General features: G+C 38.3%; 1 protein-coding gene across 2 annotated transcripts in view; it reads right to left on the bottom strand.

The window, feature by feature from the left end:
- Pi3K68D (phosphatidylinositol-4-phosphate 3-kinase catalytic subunit Pi3K68D) overlaps window positions 1–19,840 on the bottom strand; it is a 155,114-nt gene that overhangs the window by 83,590 nt on the left and 51,684 nt on the right. For both annotated transcript variants that reach the window (XM_070094677.1, XM_070094679.1), the window contains 5 exons: window positions 19,454–19,553; window positions 11,864–11,973; window positions 10,971–11,075; window positions 9,374–9,578; window positions 5,401–5,608 (listed from right to left, as the gene is read on the bottom strand). In XM_070094677.1, the coding sequence (XP_069950778.1) occupies window positions 5,401–5,608; window positions 9,374–9,578; window positions 10,971–11,075; window positions 11,864–11,973; window positions 19,454–19,553 (728 nt within the window). The remainder of the gene's footprint in view (window positions 1–5,400; window positions 5,609–9,373; window positions 9,579–10,970; window positions 11,076–11,863; window positions 11,974–19,453; window positions 19,554–19,840) is intronic.

Below are 19,840 nucleotides of genomic sequence, written 5' to 3'. Positions count from 1 at the left end.
CGTTGGTAAAACTATACTCTCATACATTCCTCTCTTTGCCTCCAAGGACAAAGTTCTTTGTCTTCAGAGACTCCTAAGTGCACCACTCACTCTTTTCCCCTCATCAATTCTATGATTCACCTCATCCTTCATAGACCCATCCGCTGACACGTCCACTCCCAAATATCTGAATACATTCACCTCCTCCATACTCTCTCCCTCCAATCTGATATCCAATCCTTCTTCACCTAATATTTTTGTTATCCTCATAACCTTACTCTTTCCTGTATTCACTTTTAATTTTCTTCTTTTGCACACCCTACCAAATTCATCCACCAATCTCTGCAACTTCTCTTCAGAATCTCCCAAGAGCACAGTGTCATCAGCAAAGAGCAACTGTGACAACTCCCACTTTATGTGTGATTCTTTATCTTTTAACTCCACACCTCTTGTCAAGACCCTCGCATTTACTTCTCTTACAACCCCATCTATAAATATATTAAACAACCACGGTGACATCACACATCCTTGTCTAAGGCCTACTTTTACTGGGAAATAATTTCCCTCTTTCCTACATACTCTAACTTGAGCCTCACTATCCTCGTAAAAACTCTTCACTGCTTTCAGTAACCTACCTCCTACACCACACACCTGCAACATCTGCCACATTGCCCCCCTATCCACCCTGTCATACGCCTTTTCCAAATCCATAAAGGCCACAAAGACCTCTTTAGCCTTATCTAAATACTGTTCACTTATGTGTTTCACTGTAAACACCTGGTCCACACAACCCCTACCTTTCCTAAAGCCTCCTTGTTCATCTGCTATCCTATTCTCCGTCTTACTCTTAATTCTTTCAATAATAACTCTACCATACACTTTACCAGGTATACTCAACAGACTTTATCCCCCTATAATTTTTGCACTCTCTTTTGTCCCCTTTGCCTTTATATAAAGGAATTATGCATGCTCTCTGCCAATCCCTAGGTACCTTACCCTCTTCCATACATTTATTAAATATACACAAATAACCCGCACATAAAAGACAGAAGCTTACGACGACGTTTCGGTCCGACTTGGACCATTGACAAAGTCAATGGTCCAAGTCGGACCGAAACGTCGTCGTAAGCTTCTGTCTTTTATGTGCGGGTTATTTGTGTATCGTTCCAGTCACGGTATTGTGCCTTTTTGTTATTTATTTATTAAATAATTGCACCAACTACTCCAAAACTATATCCCCACCTGCTTTTAACATTTCTATCTTTATCCCATCAATCCCAGCTGCCTTACCCCCTTTCATTTTACCTACTGCCTCACGAACTTCCCCCATACTCACAACTGGCTCTTCCTCACTCCTACAAGATGTTATCCCTCCTTGCCCTGTACACGAAATCACAGCTTCCCTATCTTCATCAACATTTAACAATTCCTCAAAATATTCCCTCCATCTTCCCAATACCTTTAACTCTCCATTTAATAACTCTCCTCTCCTATTTTTAACTGACAAATCCATTTGTTCTCTAGGCTTCCTTAACTTTTTAATCTCACTCCAAAACTTTTTCTTATTTTCAACAAAATTTGTTGATAACATCTCACCCACTCTCTCATTTGCTCTCTTTTTACATTGCTTCACCACTCTCTTAACCTCTCTCTTTTTCTCCATATACTCTTCCCTCCTTGCATCACTTCTACTTTGTAAAAACTTCTCATATGCTAACTTTTTCTCCCTTACTACTCGCTTTACATCATCATTCGACCAATCGCTCCTCTTCCCTCCCGCACCCACTTTCCTGTAACCACAAACTTCTGCTGAACACTCTAACACTACATTTTTAAACCTACCCCATACCTCTTCGACCCCATTGCCTATGCTCTCAATAGCCCATCTATCCTCCAATAGCTGTTTATATCTTTCCCTAACTGCCTCCTCTTTTAGTTTATAAACCTTCACCTCTCTCTTCCCTGATGCTTCTATTCTCCTTGTATCCCATCTACCTTTTACTCTCAGTGTAGCTACAACTAGAAAGTGATCTGATATATCTGTGGCCCCTCTATAAACATGTACATCCTGAAGTCTACTCAACAGTCTTTTATCTACCAATACATAATCCAACAAACTACTGTCATTTCGCCCTACATCATATCTTGTATACTTATTTATCCTCTTTTTCTTAAAATATGTATTACCTATAACTAAACCCCTTTCTATACAAAGTTCAATCAAAGGGCTCCCATTATCATTTATACCTGGCACCCCAAACTTACCTACCACACACACTCTAAAAGTTTCTCCTACTTTAGCATTCAGGTCCCCTACCACAATTACTCTCTCACTTGGTTCAAAGGCTATAATCAGATATAATATTCAGTGACCATTCAGTTAGTCCACAATTTGTCTAAACAATCTCTGCCATTTTTAGAATACTAGTTATCTGTAGTCTGACTCTAAGAGGCACTGTGTAGATAAATATTAGATCTCTTTTTCAAATAATTCACTATGAAGTCATGCTTTACCTAACACTGCAACAGTAAATTCTTGTATAATCTTTCTTTAAAAATTATCTATTGAAAATCTAACATAAGTATACATATTTTTATGACATTCCTTGGTGTTTTTATACAACTATCTTTGTCTTCCACATTGTTTATTTTACTTATAATATAAGGACAAAGCATTTTGAATTCAAGACAAGAAAAAATTATATACATGGTAGCCATAAGAAGAACATACAACTCTGCTGTGAAAATACTGGGTCAGCCAGGCTTGAATCACCATGATCAGAAATTTGCTGATTAAAAAAGTTTGTTAGCATATTTCTTCTCTCCAAGTATAAAGAAGCTTTCTTTTAAACTTGAAACATTAGCCTGTGTGCCATTTTTCATTTGCATTCCATTTTACCTTCTTGTAATGAAAATAAAATCCCCAATTGGGTAGCTTAAATTTTAAGCACACCCTTTTAAATCCATGGTAACAACTCAACATGTCCTATTGCTTTGCAGTATTTTCAATATCCAATACCATAACTTTATCTTTGCATTTTTGCTTGATATTTCAGTAAGGACCATATCAACCTGATGCTCTTGGTTCAATTTCAGTCCATCTAACAAGTCCCCTGTAACTGCACTCCTGAGTTTCTTATTTATTCTCACAATCTTCCTCCTCCAAGTCTCTAATTATTTGCGTTGTCTTTCACCTTGTTTGCATTTTACAAGTGAATAAATATCTAGCTCTGTCTTGTTCTTGTCTATTATGGCTTTTCCAAAACAACTTTCTGATTCTTCCCTCCTCCTCCTTTCAACAAATTGGCCATAGCCCACTGAGGCAGGGTGACATAAAAAAGAAAAATGAAAGTTTCTCTTTTTAAATTTAGAGGAGGTTACTAGTTCCCTGCTCCCGGCATTTTAGTCGCCTCTTATGACACACATGGCTTATGGAGGAAGAATTCTGTTCCATTTCCCCATGGAGATAAGCGGAAATAAACAAGAACAAGAACTGGTAAAAAATAGAAGAAAACCCAGAGGTGTGTGTGTATACAGTGGACCCCCGCATAGCGACTTTAATCCGTGCAAGAGGGCTCATTGTTATGCGAAATGATCGGTATGCGAATGAATTTTCCCCTTAAGAAATAATGGAAATCAAATTAATCCGTGCAAGACACCCAAAAGTATGAAAAAAAAATTTTTACCACATGAAATATACATTTTCCTACACACAAAGAGAAGGATACATGCACAATAGTAGAGTAGTACATGCACAGTATATATTGTGCATGTACTACTCTACTAAATGAAGAATAAATGACACTTACCTTTATTGAAGATGCAGCAATGACTGATGAGACACTGTGTCCTGGGAGTGCCTTTTCCTCCTGAGTACTGTAGGTCCTGTTTGGCATTTTCTTCCAGAACAGGCCTTATCACACTGTATGCCACTACGATTCTTAAATCTCTCAAACCAACCTTTGCTGGCTTTAAATTCACCAATATGAGCACTAGTTCCAGGCATTTTTCCCTGTTCACCTGGGTGTTAGTCGACTGGTGTGGGTTGCATCCTGGGAGACAAGATTAAGGACCCCAATGGAAATAAGTTAGACAGTCTTCGATGACACTGACTTTTTTTGGGTTATCCTGGGTGGCAAATCCTCTGGGGTTAATTGTTTCTTGGTATTCTCAATAAGCCACACCAACAACAGTGCTACAGCAGCAGCAGCAGCAGCTGACGGTGGTACAACAGCAGCAGCAGCAGACGATGCTACAGCAGCAGCAGACGATGCTACAGCAGCAGCAGACGGTACTACAGCAGCAGCAGCAGCAGCTGACGGTGGTACAACAGCAGCAGCAGCAGACGATGCTACAGCAGCAGCAGACGATGCTACAGCAGCAGCAGACGGTACTACAGCAGCAGCAGCAGCAGCTGACGGTGGTACAACAGCAGCAGCAGCTGACGGTGCTACAGCAGCAGCAGCAGCTGACAGTGCAGCAGCAGCTGACGGTGGTACAGCAGCAGCAGCAGCAGCAGCAGCTGTACCACCAATAGTAGCGATGGTTGATTTGGGTTTCTTGTACAACCTGGCCAGGTTGGCGACATGCACTCCGCTTTCATACTTATTAATGATCTCTTTCTTTATCTCTATAGTAATTCTCACCCTTATTGCTGTAGGGTTGGCACTAGAAACTTTCTTGGGGCCCATGGTCACTTATTTTGCAGATAAAATCACCAAAAACACTGTAATAATACGAAATGTTCCGATTGTATGCTTGGATGTTACCGCGGAGGCTGGCTGGTAAACAATGCCACCGGCGGCACATGTGATACTGGCTAAGGGCGCACATTGGACGCGTCTCGGACGAAGAGCAGTGAGCGGGTTTTTGAGCGGTATGCGATGCAAAATTTTTGCGATAAAAGCGAGCGGTATGCGGATTGTACGTTATGTGATGCCGACGGTATGCGGGGGTCCATTGTATACATGTATACACTTGTACATGCATGTGTAGTGTGACTTAAGTTTAAGAAGCAACATGTGTACGAGACAGAAAAAAGACACAAGCAATCCTAACATCATGTAAAAAAATTACGAGCTTCTGTTTCACACTCACTTGGCAGCTGCTGTCTACCTTGGAACTTTTTGGTTACCTTCTTATAGTTGTATATACTGCATATACTTTTGGCTTCCTAAAGATGGCACTGTCTACAGACATTTGCAAAAAAGGATGGCCATTAACCTAATGGTGGGAAATTGCAGCAGCAACTGCTAGTTTACAAGTACTTAACTCTGGCTCATGTCCAAACCACATGTGGTGTGGATATGAGCACCCCTTTACTATTTAACTTTCTGTATAATTTTTACATAATAAAAACTTTTTATTTCTAGAATTACATTAAAGTTAATAAAAATCATGCGTATACACATGAGCTCTTACCATCGATTGAATATAATTTTTTGATAAAACTTGGGATCATCGGTAACCCTCTTGGTAGGAGTGTGGACAGGCTGACCAATGCATCTTGATCCATGAAACAACTGTGCTTCTACAAAATATTCATCATATTTCCATTCTAACTGAAGACGGTGAAGACCTTGAACCTTAATTGAGACCTTTTCTCGTACATCTTGAATGTCTCGTTGCTCTGCAAAGAAATTGAATTCTTTAATTTTTTAACTCATTGGCCATCTCCCACCAAGGCCAGGATGATGTAAGGAAGAAAGTGCATTTCCCAACATTCACTCAATCACTGTCTTTCCAGAAGTGTGCTAGTATCACAGTCTAATTACCCCTCAGGCTGCAACATCTCCACCCCAACATCAGAGTGCTGGCACTGCCCTTTCCACCTCTAAGACTCAAGTTCAGCTAACCAGTTTTCCTTAATTCCTTCATATAAGTGATCCTACTCACACTCCAGCATTAATTATAAAACATTTTTTAACATTCAAACCAATCTAAAACAATGATAGTGAACTACAGAGTTCTACAATAGTATGTCATGTGTGACGTAAAAGGCAACTAAAATACCAGAAGGGGGCTAGTAACCCATTCTTCTGTATTCAATTATTAAGAGGTTAAAGAAAAATTAAAAATATCCTAGCAATCAAATATTAGGACATTTGTATACCTGGTAAAGTGTATGGTAGAGTTATTATTGAAAGAATTAGGAGGATAGCAGATGAATATGGAGGCTTTAGGAAAGGTAGGGGGTGTGTAGACCAAGTGTTTCCAGTGAAACATACAGGAGAGGGTAAAGAGGTTTTTGTGGCTTTTATGGATTTGGAAAAGGAGTATGTCAGGGTGGATAGGGGAGCAATGTGGCAGATGTTGCAAATGTATAGAATAGGAGGTAGGTTACTGAAAGCAGTGAAGAGTTTTTACAAGGATATTGAGGCTCAGGTTAGAGTACGTAGGAGAGAGGGAGATTATTTCCCAGTAAAAGTAGGCCTTAGACAAGGATGTGAGATGTCACCATGGTTGTTCAATATATTTATAGACGGGATTGTAAGAGAAATGAATGCTCGGGTGTTGGCAAGAGGTGTGGGGTTAAAAAATAAAGAATCTAACACAAAGTGGGAGTTGTCACAGTTGCTCTCTGCTGATGACACTATGCTTTTGGGAGATTCTGAAGAGAAGGTGCAGAGGTTAGTCGATGAGTTTGGTAGGGTATGTAAAAAAGAAAATTACAAGTGAATATAGGAAAGAGTAAGGTGATGAGGATAACAAAAAAATTAAGTGACGAAAGATTGGATATCAGATTGGAGGTAGAGAATATGGAGGAGGTGAATGTATTCAGATACAGTGAACCCTTGAGTAACAATGTCATCCGATAACAAAAAAATCGGATAGCGACACGTTTTTGCGTCAAAATATTGGCTCGGTTACCAAAAAAGAACTCGGTTAAGGAAATTCATCCCAAACGTGTCTGCATGGCCTGAGCCGCCCGGCCACTCCATGTACAGCCAGTGTGTTTACAAGCCAATGAGGATGATTCCATGTGGACATTTGTATTATTCCATTGTTTTTAGTGCTTGTAACTGGTAAATAAGCCATCATGGGCCCACAGAAAGCTTCTAGTGCCAGCCCTGTGGTATAGAGGGTGAGAAATACTACTGAATTAAAGAATGAGATCATCGCAAAATATGAAAGTGAAGTTCGTATCTCCGAATTGACCAGGTTACATAAACCCCATTCAACCATCACTACTATCTTGGCCAACAAAAAAGGCAATCAAGGAAGCTTTTGTTGCGAATGGTGCAAGTATGCTTACAAAACAGAGATCGCAAATACTCGAAGATGTGGAGAGACTGTTGTTGGTGTGGATCACCGAGAAACAATTATCAGGAGATGGTGTTTCTCAGTCAATAATATGTGAAAAGGCAAGGCAGTTGCATGCAGATCTCATTAAGAAAATGCCTCCAAATAGTGCTCATATTGATGAATTTAAGGCCAGAAAAGGCTGGTTTGAGAGATTTAAGAACTGTAGTGGCATACACAGTGTGATAAGGCATGGTGAGGTTAAGGATATTTGTACAATGTGGACAAAGGTGCAAGTACTTATGGATGAACATTACCCTGACACAGCTGTTGTAGGCTGTATTGGCTACATGTACAATGACAATATTTTGTCCCATTTTAGGGAAATCTTAAAGAGACGCCAGAAACAGAGCTCTCTGGACAGATTTTTGGTGCGACAGGGGTCCAGTGACTCTCAAGCTGGTTCTAGTGGCATTAAAAAACAAAGAAGGGAGGTAACCCCAGAAAAGGACTTGTTACCTAAAGTCTTTCTGGAAGGGGATTCCCATTCCAAACACTTGTAAGCTCCTCCATCCTCTGCCCTCCTCCTATCTCATCACTCATCAATAAGTCCTCAATAAAGGTAAGTGTCATTTCAATATTGTTTATTCTGCATGTCTCATTGTTTTCTGTGTAGGGAAATGTATATTTCATGTAAAAAATTATTTTGTTTAAAACTTTTGGGTGTCTGGAATGGATTAATTGGATTTCCATTACTTCTTATGGGGAAAATTAATTCGGATAACGACAGAATCGGTTAAAGACACGCTCTCTGGAACGGATTAATGTTGTTACCCAAGGGTCCACTGTATTTAGGAGTAGACGTATCAGCAGATGGGTCTATGAAAAATGAGGTGAATCATAAAATTGATGAGGGGAAGGTGAGTGGTGCACTTAGGAGTCTGTGGAGACAAAGAACTTTGTCCATGGATGCAAAGAGGGGAATGTATGAGAGTATAGTTATACCAATGCTCTTATATGGGTGTGAAACATGGGTGGTGAATGTTGCAACAAGACGAAGGCTGGAGGCAGTAGAGATGTCATGTATGAAGGCAATGTGTGGTGTGAATATAATGAAGAGAATTCCTAGTCTGGAAATTAGGAGGAGGTGCAGGAATACCAAAACTACTATCCAGAGGGCTGAGGAGGGGTTGCTGAGGTGGTTCAAACATGTAGAGAGGATGGAAGAAAACAGAATGACATTGAGAATGTATAAAACTGTAGTGGAGGGAAGACAGGGTAGGGGTCGGCCTAGGAAAGGTTGGAGGGAGGGGGTAAAGGAGATTTTGTGTGCGAGGGGCTTGGACTTCCAGCAAGCATGCGTGAGTGTGTTTGATAGGAGTGAATGGAGATAAATGGTTTACAGGGCTTGACATGCTGTTGAAGTGTGAGCAGGGTAATATTTACAAAGGGATTCAGGGAAACTGGCAGGCCGGACTTGAGTCCTGGAGATGGGAAGTACAGTGCCTGCATTCTGAAGGAGGGGTGTTAATGTTGCAGTTTTATAACTGTAGTGTAAGTGCACCTCTGACAAGACAGTGATGGAGTGAATGATGGTGAAAGTTTTTCTTTTTCAGGCCACCCTACCTTGGTGGGAAACTGTCAATGCGTTAATAAATAAAAAAAAATTTAGTATTATCATTATGACTTGTGAATTTGTATGTAGCCACCAATCTGAAAAACAGCCATCATGGGTGGATAGGTTGAGAATCTTCATAAAATACCTTTTTTTGTTAGTTTTTTAACATGGCCGTTTCCCACTGAGGCAGGGTGACCCAAAAAGAAAAAAACTTTATTATTCAACACTTTCACCATCACTCATACATAATCGCTGTCTTTGCAGAGGCACTCAGATATGATAGTTTAGATGTCCCTCCAAACTGCCAATATCCCAAACATTATGGTTTATAAAACACTTCTGCAAAGTTTCATGCTTCTGGTGGTGACGAGTCAAAAAATGTGGTTTTCAATAACTTAGGCTTTCTAAAGTATAGAGCCGAGAAACTATTTAGCCATATGTGGAGTTTCGTTTGCATACTTGTTTGTTCGTGATAATTAACAAAAGTAAAGTGCATTTTCATTACAGCAATAAAAATAAAATCTTTTAACCTACCTTGTGTGGGGTCTACAGTCATGTCAACTGTAAAGTCCACCCTGAATGCTTTGGCATACATCACCAAGAAATTGTTTACTGCACCAGCAAGACGACTAAGAGTGTCTAGTAACAACTGCTTCAAGTCCTCTGGATTGGAGGTATCATGGGAGCCTGTAGAGAGCACACGTTGACCAGGACCATCATCCTCACCATCAAGAATTCCCTGTAATTTAACAACTTAAGCATGAGAAAGTTAGTCAAGGAAAAGATGCATGTATACTGTAGATATGCTTTATAGTTCACCTGATCTGAATACTTTCTACATTCAAACAAAAGTTTTAGATTAGAATGGTGCAACAATAACACTGGCCAACAATGGTTTCAGTCCCATTTCTAACAAATTTTGGGATGCAGAATTCAAATCTGAACTTAGATTTGCTCCAACATGTACAGTTTCTGTGAAATGGAACCTCATGGTGAACAATATCATTTAGGAAACCTGATGATCAGTTTGATAGCTGACTGCTGCTGGATACTTGTGCAGGAGTGATGCTGAGCACAAAATAAAAAGTCTGAAACCTGCGATGCAAATATGTTTGTATGACCATATAAATTTTTTTATTGTGCATATATATATCATGAATTTACATTACGAAAGATTAGCTTCTGTCATTGCATGCACTACACTTTTTTTTTTTTAACACACTGGCCGTCTCCCACCAAGGCACGGTGACCCAAAAAAGAAACTTTCACCATCATTCAACACTTTCACCATCACTCACACATTATCACTGTTTTTGCAGAGGTGCCCAGATATGATCACTGCACATTTTTGGCATTTGTTAATAAAAGTACAGTACCGGAAACGTATGAATATATATAATCACCTATAGAGAAATTAGGAAGCAAGGGGCTAGTAACCCCTTCTCCTGTATAAATTACTAAATTTAAAAAGAGAAACTTTTGTTTTTCTTTTTGAGCCACCCTGCCTCGGTAGGATACGGCCAGTTTGTTGAAAGATGATAGAGAAATTACCACTGATATCCACAGTTAATAAAATTATGGTGTCCCTACCTTTGACAATAAATTATTTGTTTAGAATTAATGGTCAGAAACTGGTTATTATCCTTATCAGTTACTAATACCAAAAGCAACTGGTCAATTCTGTATGTCATACATAGCAAGATAATGTAAATGAAGAAATGTGCTACTGGTGACACTAAAAGACATATAAACTTTAATGCAAGAATAATGGGGTATAGTTACAGAGAGGAGATATTTGGCAAAATACCATACATTTCCTTATCAGCAACTGTTCAATAAATTCATTCAGAACATTACTATAAAACATTAAAATACCTAAGCAGCATACATCAATCAGCATAACAAATGGTATATATGTTGGTAGAATTACCGACAATATGTAAAGTAAAAGGACACAAGTGCAACTAATGTGACATTTTATTGTAGCAACATTTCACTCTCCAGGAGCTTTGTCAAGCTTGACAAAGCTCCTAGAGAACAAAACGTTGCCACAATAAAATGTCACATTAGTTGCACTTGTGTCCTTTTACTTTACATAACAAATGGGTTAAGCACAAAAGAAAAGACACACCTGACTCTTCTGAATTATTCTACATGTAGACACAAGAGTGTTTATTGCATCAGATACTTCAGTCGTCTCCAAATTCCCAAGCAGAGCACACATTTGCTTCACTACCTGTTAACAATAACAAATTAGTAAGCTAGATTTGCAGATGAAGTAAGATGGCTAAAATGTTAAACTCTGATTACCTACATACACTTTGGCATGAAACTTAACACAACTAATACAACATACGATATTTCTCAATTATGTACTAGGCTATTCCCATGTGGATGATATGTGATTACAAAATATACTTACAATATATGAATTAACAGGTATGAACACTACTGTCAAAATTTCTTATTTTAAACAAACTAATATACCAAATTGTTCAAAAATTTGATGACATTTATTTCATATGGTGCATTTTGAAAAACCTCTGGCAATGTAGAACATTTTTAGTGTACTCAAACTAGAATCTAAAGTTACTTTCGTTTTTCCTTTTAGGCCACCCTGCCTCGGTGGGATACAGCCGGTTTGTTGAAAGAAGGTTAAGGTTTAATGTAAGATGTCTTCAGATAAATTTATCAAAAGTTATGATTATTTTAATTAACAAAACCATATTAAAACAACAGTAATATGAAGAAACAGCACAAGTGATACAGGAAAAAGGAAAGCAAATCAATTGAAAAAGCCTGCAGCTGAAAGTGAATGCTCTGTTGGCAGAATTTGTGAAGCTGTCTAGTGGGAATTGATAAAGCTAGGGTGGCACAGTAATTCCTGGTTATTGAGCAGAAAGCAGGATTTTCAAGGCTGCAGTAAGCACGAGAGGGAGAGATCAAGTGTGTTCTGGAAAGTCAATGGAATCTACAATACCTAAGTGTCCCAAGTGACTAATGAAACAAACATAAAAGATATACCTGCCGTAGCCTCCGTGACCTCATTGGTGACGGAAGATCTTGCATTGGGGTTCCATCCACCAATAGAAAACCAGAATTTTGGAGACGTGTCAATTCTGTCTCAAAAGTTTCTGGTAATAAAAAAAAAAAAAGATATAAGAATTCTTATTAAAAGTATACAGATGCCAATATTGGCAATAACATGATTGACCTACAAATCTCTATAGAGTGATGAGTATTTAATAAAAAAACTTATTTTCATTTGCTGTGTACATTTCAGTATGAAACTAACACATTTATGCAATAATAAATGACCTTCAAATATTCTTTAGCATACAAACTATTCCATACACTGTCCTGTGCCCTTAAAATGTGTATACAAAAATTAATATTTCAAAGAGAATGTCGTTTTGTATTTTATACTTATCCAATACAGGTGCACATCTCTCTATCCAAAACCCTTGGGACCTGTAATGTTTCGAATTTCAGACTTTGTCAAATTTCAGAATGATTCTCAACACTGCCACGTGGCAGCGTGACCCAGCACGGAGATTTTTTTTTTTTTTTTTTTTTTTTTTTTTCAACAAGTCGGCCGTCTCCCACCGAGGCAGGGTGACCCAAAAAAGAAAGAAAATCCCCAAAAAGAAAATACTTTCATCATCATTCAACACTTTCACCACACTCGCACATTATCACTGTTTTTGCAGAGGTGCTCAGAATACAACAGTCTAGAAGCATAAACATATAAAGATACACAACATATCCCTCCAAACTGCCAATATCCCAAACCCCTCCTTTAAAGTGCAGGCATTGTACTTCCCATTTCCAGGACTCAAGTCCGACTATATGAAAATAACCGGTTTCCCTGAATCCCTTCACTAAATATTACCCTGCTCACACTCCAACAGATCGTCAGGTCCCAAGTACCATTCGTCTCCATTCACTCCTATCTAACACGCTCACGCACGCTTGCTGGAAGTCCAAGCCCCTTACCCACAAAACCTCCTTTACCCCCTCTCTCCAACCCTTTCGAGGACGACCCCTACCCCGCCTTCCTTCCCCTATAGATTTATATGCTTTCCATGTCATTCTACTGTGATCCATTCTCTCTAAATGACCAAACCACCTCAACAACCCCTCTTCTGCCCTCTGACTAATACTTTTATTAACTCCACACCTTCTCCTAATTTCCACACTCCGAATTTTCTGCATAATATTTACACCACACATTGCCCTTAAACAGGACATCTCCGCTGCCTCCAACCGTCTCCTCGCTGCTGCATTTACCACCCAAGCTTCACACCCATATAAGAGTGTTGGTACTACTATACTTTCATACATTCCCTTCTTTGCCTCCATAGATAACGTTTTTTGACTCCACATATACCTCAACGCACCACTCACCTTTTTTCCCTCATCAATTCTATGATTAACCTCATCCTTCATAAATCCATCCGCCGACACGTCAACTCCCAAGTATCTGAAAACATTCACTTCTTCCATACTCCTCCTCCCCAATTTGATATCCAATTTTTCTTTATCTAAATCATTTGACACCCTCATCACCTTACTCTTTTCTATGTTCACTTTCAACTTTCTACCTTTACACACATTCCCAAACTCATCCACTAACCTTTGCAATTTTTCTTTAGAATCTCCCATAAGCACAGTATCATCAGCAAAAAGTAACTGTGTCAATTCCCATTTTGAATTTGATTCCCCATAATTTAATCCCACCCCTCTCCCAAACACCCTAGCATTTACTTCCTTTACAACCCCATCTATAAATATATTAAACAACCATGGTGACATTACACATCCCTGTCTAAGACCTACTTTTACCGGGAAGTAGTCTCCCTCTCTTCTACACACCCTAACCTGAGCCTCACTATCCTCATAAAAACTCTTTACAGCATTTAATAACTTACCACCTATTCCATATACTTGCAACATCTGCCACATTGCTCCTCTATCCACTCTATCATATGCCTTTTCTAAATCCATAAATGCAATAAAAACTTCCCTATCTTTATCTAAATACTGTTCACATATATGCTTCAATGTAAACACCTGATCTACACATCCCCTACCCACTCTAAAACCTCCTTGCTCATCCGCAATCCTACATTCTGTCTTACCTCTAATTCTTTCAATTATAACCCTACCGTACACTTTTCCTGGTATACTCAGTAAGCTTATTCCTCTATAATTTTTACAGTCTCTTTTGTCCCCTTTCCCTTTATATAAAGGGACTATACATGCTCTCTGCCAATCCCTAGGTACCTTCCCCTCTTTCATACATTTATTAAACAAAAGTACCAACCACTCCAACACTATATCCCCCCCTGCTTTTAACATTTCTGTCATGATCCCATCAGTTCCAGCTGCTTTACCCCCTTTCATTTTACGTAATGCCTCACGTACCTCCCCCACACTTACATTCTGCTCTTCTTCACTCCTAAAAGATGGTATACCTCCCTGACCAGTGCATGAAATTACTGCCTCCCTTTCTTCCTTAACATTTAAAAGTTCCTCAAAATATTCTCGCCATCTACCCAAATACCTCCATCTCCCCATCTACTAACTCCCCTACTCTGTTTTTAACTGACAAATCCATATTTTCCCTAGGCTTTCTTAACTTGTTTAACTCACTCCAAAATTTTTTCTTATTTTCATTAAAATTTCTTGACAGTGCCTCTCCCACTCTATCATCTGCTCTCCTTTTGCACTCTCTCACCACTCTCTTTACCTTTCTTTTACTCTCCATATACTCTGCTCTTCTTATAACACTTCTGCTTTGTAAAAACCTCTCATAAGCTACCTTTTTCTCTTTTATCACACCCTTTACTTCATCATTCCACCAATCACTCCTCTTTCCTCCTGCCCCCACCCTCCTATAACCACAAACTTCTGCCCCACATTCTAATACTGCATTTTTAAAACTATTCCAACCCTCTTCAACCCCCCCACTACTCATCTTTGCACTAGCCCACCTTTCTGCCAATAGTCGCTTATATCTCACCCGAACTTCCTCCTCCCTTAGTTTATACACTTTCACTTCCCTCTTACTTGTTGTTGCCACCTTCCTCTTTTCCCATCTACCTCTTACTCTAACTGTAGCTACAACTAAATAATGATCCGATATATCAGTTGCCCCTCTATAAACATGTACATCCTGGAGCCTACCCATCAACCTTTTATCCACCAATACATAATCTAATAAACTACTTTCATTACGTGCTACATCATACCTTGTATATTTATTTATCCTCTTTTTCATAAAATATGTATTACTTATTACCAAATTTCTTTCTACACATAGCTCAATTAAAGGCTCCCCATTTACATTTACCCCTGGCACCCCAAATTTACCTACTACTCCCTCCATAACATTTTTACCCACTTTAGCATTAAAATCCCCAACCACCATTACTCTCACACTTGATTCAAAACTCCCCACGCATTCACTCAACATTTCCCAAAATCTCTCTCTCTCCTCTACACTTCTCTCTTCTCCAGGTGCATACACGCTTATTATAACCCACTTTTCACATCCAATCTTTATTTTACTCCACATAATCCTTGAATTAATACATTTATAGTCCCTCTTTTCCTGCCATAGCTTATCCTTCAACATTATTGCTACTCCTTCTTTAGCTCTAACTCTATTTGAAACCCCTGACCTAATCCCATTTATTCCTCTCCACTGAAACTCTCCCACCCCCTTCAGCTTTGTTTCACTTAAAGCCAGGACATCCAGCTTCTTCTCATTCATAACATCCACAATCATCTCTTTCTTATCATCTGCACAACATCCACGCACATTCAGACTTCCCACTTTGACAATTTTCTTCTTCTTATTCTTTTTAGTAATCTTTACAGGAAAAGGGGTTACTAGCCCATTGTTCCCGGCATTTTAGTTGACTTTTACAACACGCATGGCTTACGGAGGAAAGATTCTTATTCCACTTCCCCATGGATATAAAAGGAAAATTAATAAGACCAAGAACTATTAAGATAAAATCAAAGAAAACTCAGATGAGTGTGTATAAATAAATGTGTACATGTATGTGTAGTGTGACCTAAGTGTAAGTAGAAGTAGCAAGACATGCCTGTAATCTTGCATATTTATGAGACAGACAAAAGACATCAGCAATCCTAGCACGGAGATGACTGACGCAAAATTATTCTCTCACTTTACTGTGGTAACAGCACTCTGCCACAACCACTTGTAGGTGAGATATTATTAGGATACTAATCATATGTGACATCCTTCATTTATGTGCCCTAATAACAGATACAGTTACTAACTACAGCATGTGAAGGTAATGTGCAGTGGTACCAACTATTCCTTCTATATCTCAGAAATAGCCACTGAAATTTGATTTGTGGATAGGAAGGCTCGAACAGCTCCTACATTTTTAAGACAGGATGAGGATGGATGTTACAGTGCAGAGGGTCATCTGAATGGTGATGTCAACAAACTTCTGGCATGACAGCAATTAACCCCTTCAATATTGAGACCCCCTGCTCACAAACTTGCTCTCAGTGTTGAAGAATTTAATAAAAAAAAAATATTTTTTCTTATGAAATGATAGAGAACCTTTTTCCAGCAGTAATGACACCAAAAGTAAGAAATTTTATGGAAAACTTATGGAATTATGCTCTAGCGGAGTTAGCCGTCTCGGGGATATATACACATCAGCGATTTCGCCCACTCTGAGCCCTATTTTCGGCCAATTCCGTTGTTTCAGTCAACCAAACTCATAGCTATTTCACTAGAACTCCATTTGTTCTATCGAATGAGTACAAGAAACTGCCCATTACCCATTTCAACTACCCAATAAAGTGGTCAGAAATTGGCAATTTGGCCAATTTCACACAAATTTCAAAAGATGCCAATATCAAAATAGGGTCCAGAATAAACAATGCAGACATTCCTGGCACTAAAATAACATTTTCTCTGTTCATCAGTCATGTCTCCAGGCCCCTCCTATATTACTCTTGCTTTCCATTTTGAATTTATTCACACAAAAAATAGAAGATTTACTGTTATGCAGACTACTGCATTATTGCAGTGATACCTTGAGTTACGAACTTAATTCGTTCCAGAAGGCTGTTCAAGTGCCGATACCAAACGAATCTGTTCCTATAATGAATAACGTAAATTAGATTAATCCGTTTCAGACCCCCAAAAATACACTTACAAAAGCACTTACAAAAATACACTTACATAACTGTTCGAGTTGGGAGCCGTTCGAAACTTGAGGCACCACTGTAATTGTATAAATAATGTCAACCCATTCGTGACTGCGTATTAGATTGGCCAGATGGACACGTATTGGACAGTGACATCATTTGCTTACTCTTGAACATCAGTAAAAATCAAACATTTCTGCTACTTTGAGCTCAATTTTAACCCTTTCAGGGTCCAAGGCCCAAATCTGGAGTCACGCACCAGTGTCCAAGAATTTTAAAAAAAAAAATTTGTTATTTTTTCTTATGAAATCGTAGAGAATCTTTTTGTGAAGGTAATAAAACAAAAAGTACGAAATTTGGTGGAAAATTGACGAAATTATGCTCTCGCGAATTTTGATGTGTCAGCGATATTTACGAATCGGCGATTTTGCCGACTTTGACTCCCATTTTAGGCCAATTACATTATTCCAATCAACCAAATTCTTAGCTATTTCACTAGTATTACTTCTATTCTATCGATTGAGCACAAGAAATCGCCAAGTCAATTGTTTCAACTACAAAATAAAGTGATCGGAAATTGTTAATTTGGCCAATTTAACACAAAGTTCAAAATATTCCAATTTCAAAATAGGGTCCAGAATGAACAATGTAGGCATTCCTGGCACTAAACTAACATTTCCTCTGTTCATTAGTTATGTTTTGAGGCTTTACAAATAAATTCCATTTTGATTTTTTATTCACATAATGAATTTTTATTCACACCAAAAAATAGAAGATTTACTGTTATGCAATACTGTAATAATTGTATAAATATCATCACCATATTTGTGAATGTATATTAGACCCACCAGCTGACGTGTATTAGACGTGTGAGGTCGTTTGTTTACTCTTGAATATCGGCAAAAATTTAACATTTCTGCTACTTTGAGCTCAGTTTCAAGCCATTTCCAGTGCTAAAACCAATCAAAATCATCTCTATTTCTGTAATATGTCTTCCATTCTATCATATGAAACCAAGAAATCGCAAATACAACTATAAAAAACATACGAAAAAACACTGCAAAGTTGCTGTTTTAATCGAAAAATCATGATTTCATTTTTTTTCTCTCATTATACACAGTGTGCTGCAGGATCTGTTTTATGTGATGCACACATACCACATAGATGTATTCTCTCATATCTAGGCCCAAATGAACCACTCACAGTTTATCAGAGTGAGCTGAGCTCATGGCGTAGATCTACGGTTTGGACCCTGAACGTAAAGCCGTAGATCTACGGGACGGACCCTGAAAGGGTTAAGGTACTGTTCATCGTGAAACCAATCAAAATCATCTCTATTTCTGTAATATATCTTCCATTCTATCAAATTAGACCAAGAAAACAAGAATACAACCATAAATACCATACGAAAATACAGTTCAAAGTCGGCAATTTAAACCCAAAATATGGTCGGAGTTTTGTTTTTCTCATTATGCACTGCGTGCTTCAAGATTTTTTTTATACTGCACACAATGACCATGCAGACCCCTTCTCTCACATGTAGGACTACCTGCTTTCTTCTTTCTTCTACTAGATTTGAAGCCGCTAGAATTTTGGCGTATTAATACGGCACAAACACTAGCTTGTAAGCCGTACAAATATGACACCGACAGTGAAAGGGTTAAATGGTTTTTTTATATAGGATTGGTGGAAGATAGCCAGTGTGTTAAAAAAAAAATCCTTTGGTTGAATGCACTGCTTTTAATAACCCTAAGCAGGCACAATTAGGGGTAGGCCAATACAGTACCTCAATATATGGTAAACTGAACACTAATACCATACACAGCTCATGCAATACACAATATTATATATATTATGAAAACATCAAGACAAAAACATCCAAAACTCTTAGTATAGTATACAATCCACTCTTTTCTTTAAATATAAATTAATTCCTTTACAATCATTTACCCACTATTATCTTTCTATGTGTCAAATCCAGCAAAACTGCCAGCTGGTACTAGTTTCAGATGTTCTTCCAAACTTAATAAATGCTAATGCTTGTTAAACTAATGCTTTACTCTGAAAGCTAAAACTACAGTCATGAAGTCCTAGCTACTGCTAGCTTTGCAAAACCCAGTATCCAGAGAGAACCTTACCAGGCACCAATCATTTTCTGTCTTGTTAGGATAACAAAAATTACTTTACTTTCACATATAAATTCATGTCAGCATTTACTAATAACTAGTTTCAAGGGTTCTTGTGCCCTGGCAGCCTACCAAGAGGCCAGACTTCCTTAACTGCCTAATAAACCAGGCTGCTTCTCCTAGTGACAGTAAATAAAAGCCAAAATCTTTGCCTACCTACTTAGAACCTTATTTGACTAGAGAATTTATACTGGCACACATTTCCATAAATGCGGTAAATACATACCAACTACAATAATTAATGTTTCATGATGTATCACTTCCCCTGAGCCTGCAGACATCAGATCTTCCACACGAACATTCATCACAGCAAGATCATCCTCTTCCTGTAAGGAAAATGAAAAAAATAAAAGTTCAACCTATACTCATTACATAAAATAATCATAATTTTCTTGCAATAAAAATGTCAAAGCTATGTTTAAAACCAGTCCATAACCAGTAATAAAAATTATTTTAGAATATACAGTGGTATGTACCTTGATCCGTTCCAGGACCCTGGACTCATACCAAACAAATTTTCCCACAAGAAACATAGGGAAAACAATTAACCCGTTCCCATGAAAAAATATCCTATTGTTATTGGCATATTATACATTGATGGGGTTGCATAAAA

The sequence above is a fragment of the Cherax quadricarinatus genome, chromosome 47, assembly GCF_038502225.1.
Source record: "Cherax quadricarinatus isolate ZL_2023a chromosome 47, ASM3850222v1, whole genome shotgun sequence".
Classification (NCBI taxonomy): domain Eukaryota; kingdom Metazoa; phylum Arthropoda; class Malacostraca; order Decapoda; family Parastacidae; genus Cherax; species Cherax quadricarinatus.
This window is presented reverse-complemented; position numbering and strand designations above follow the sequence as displayed.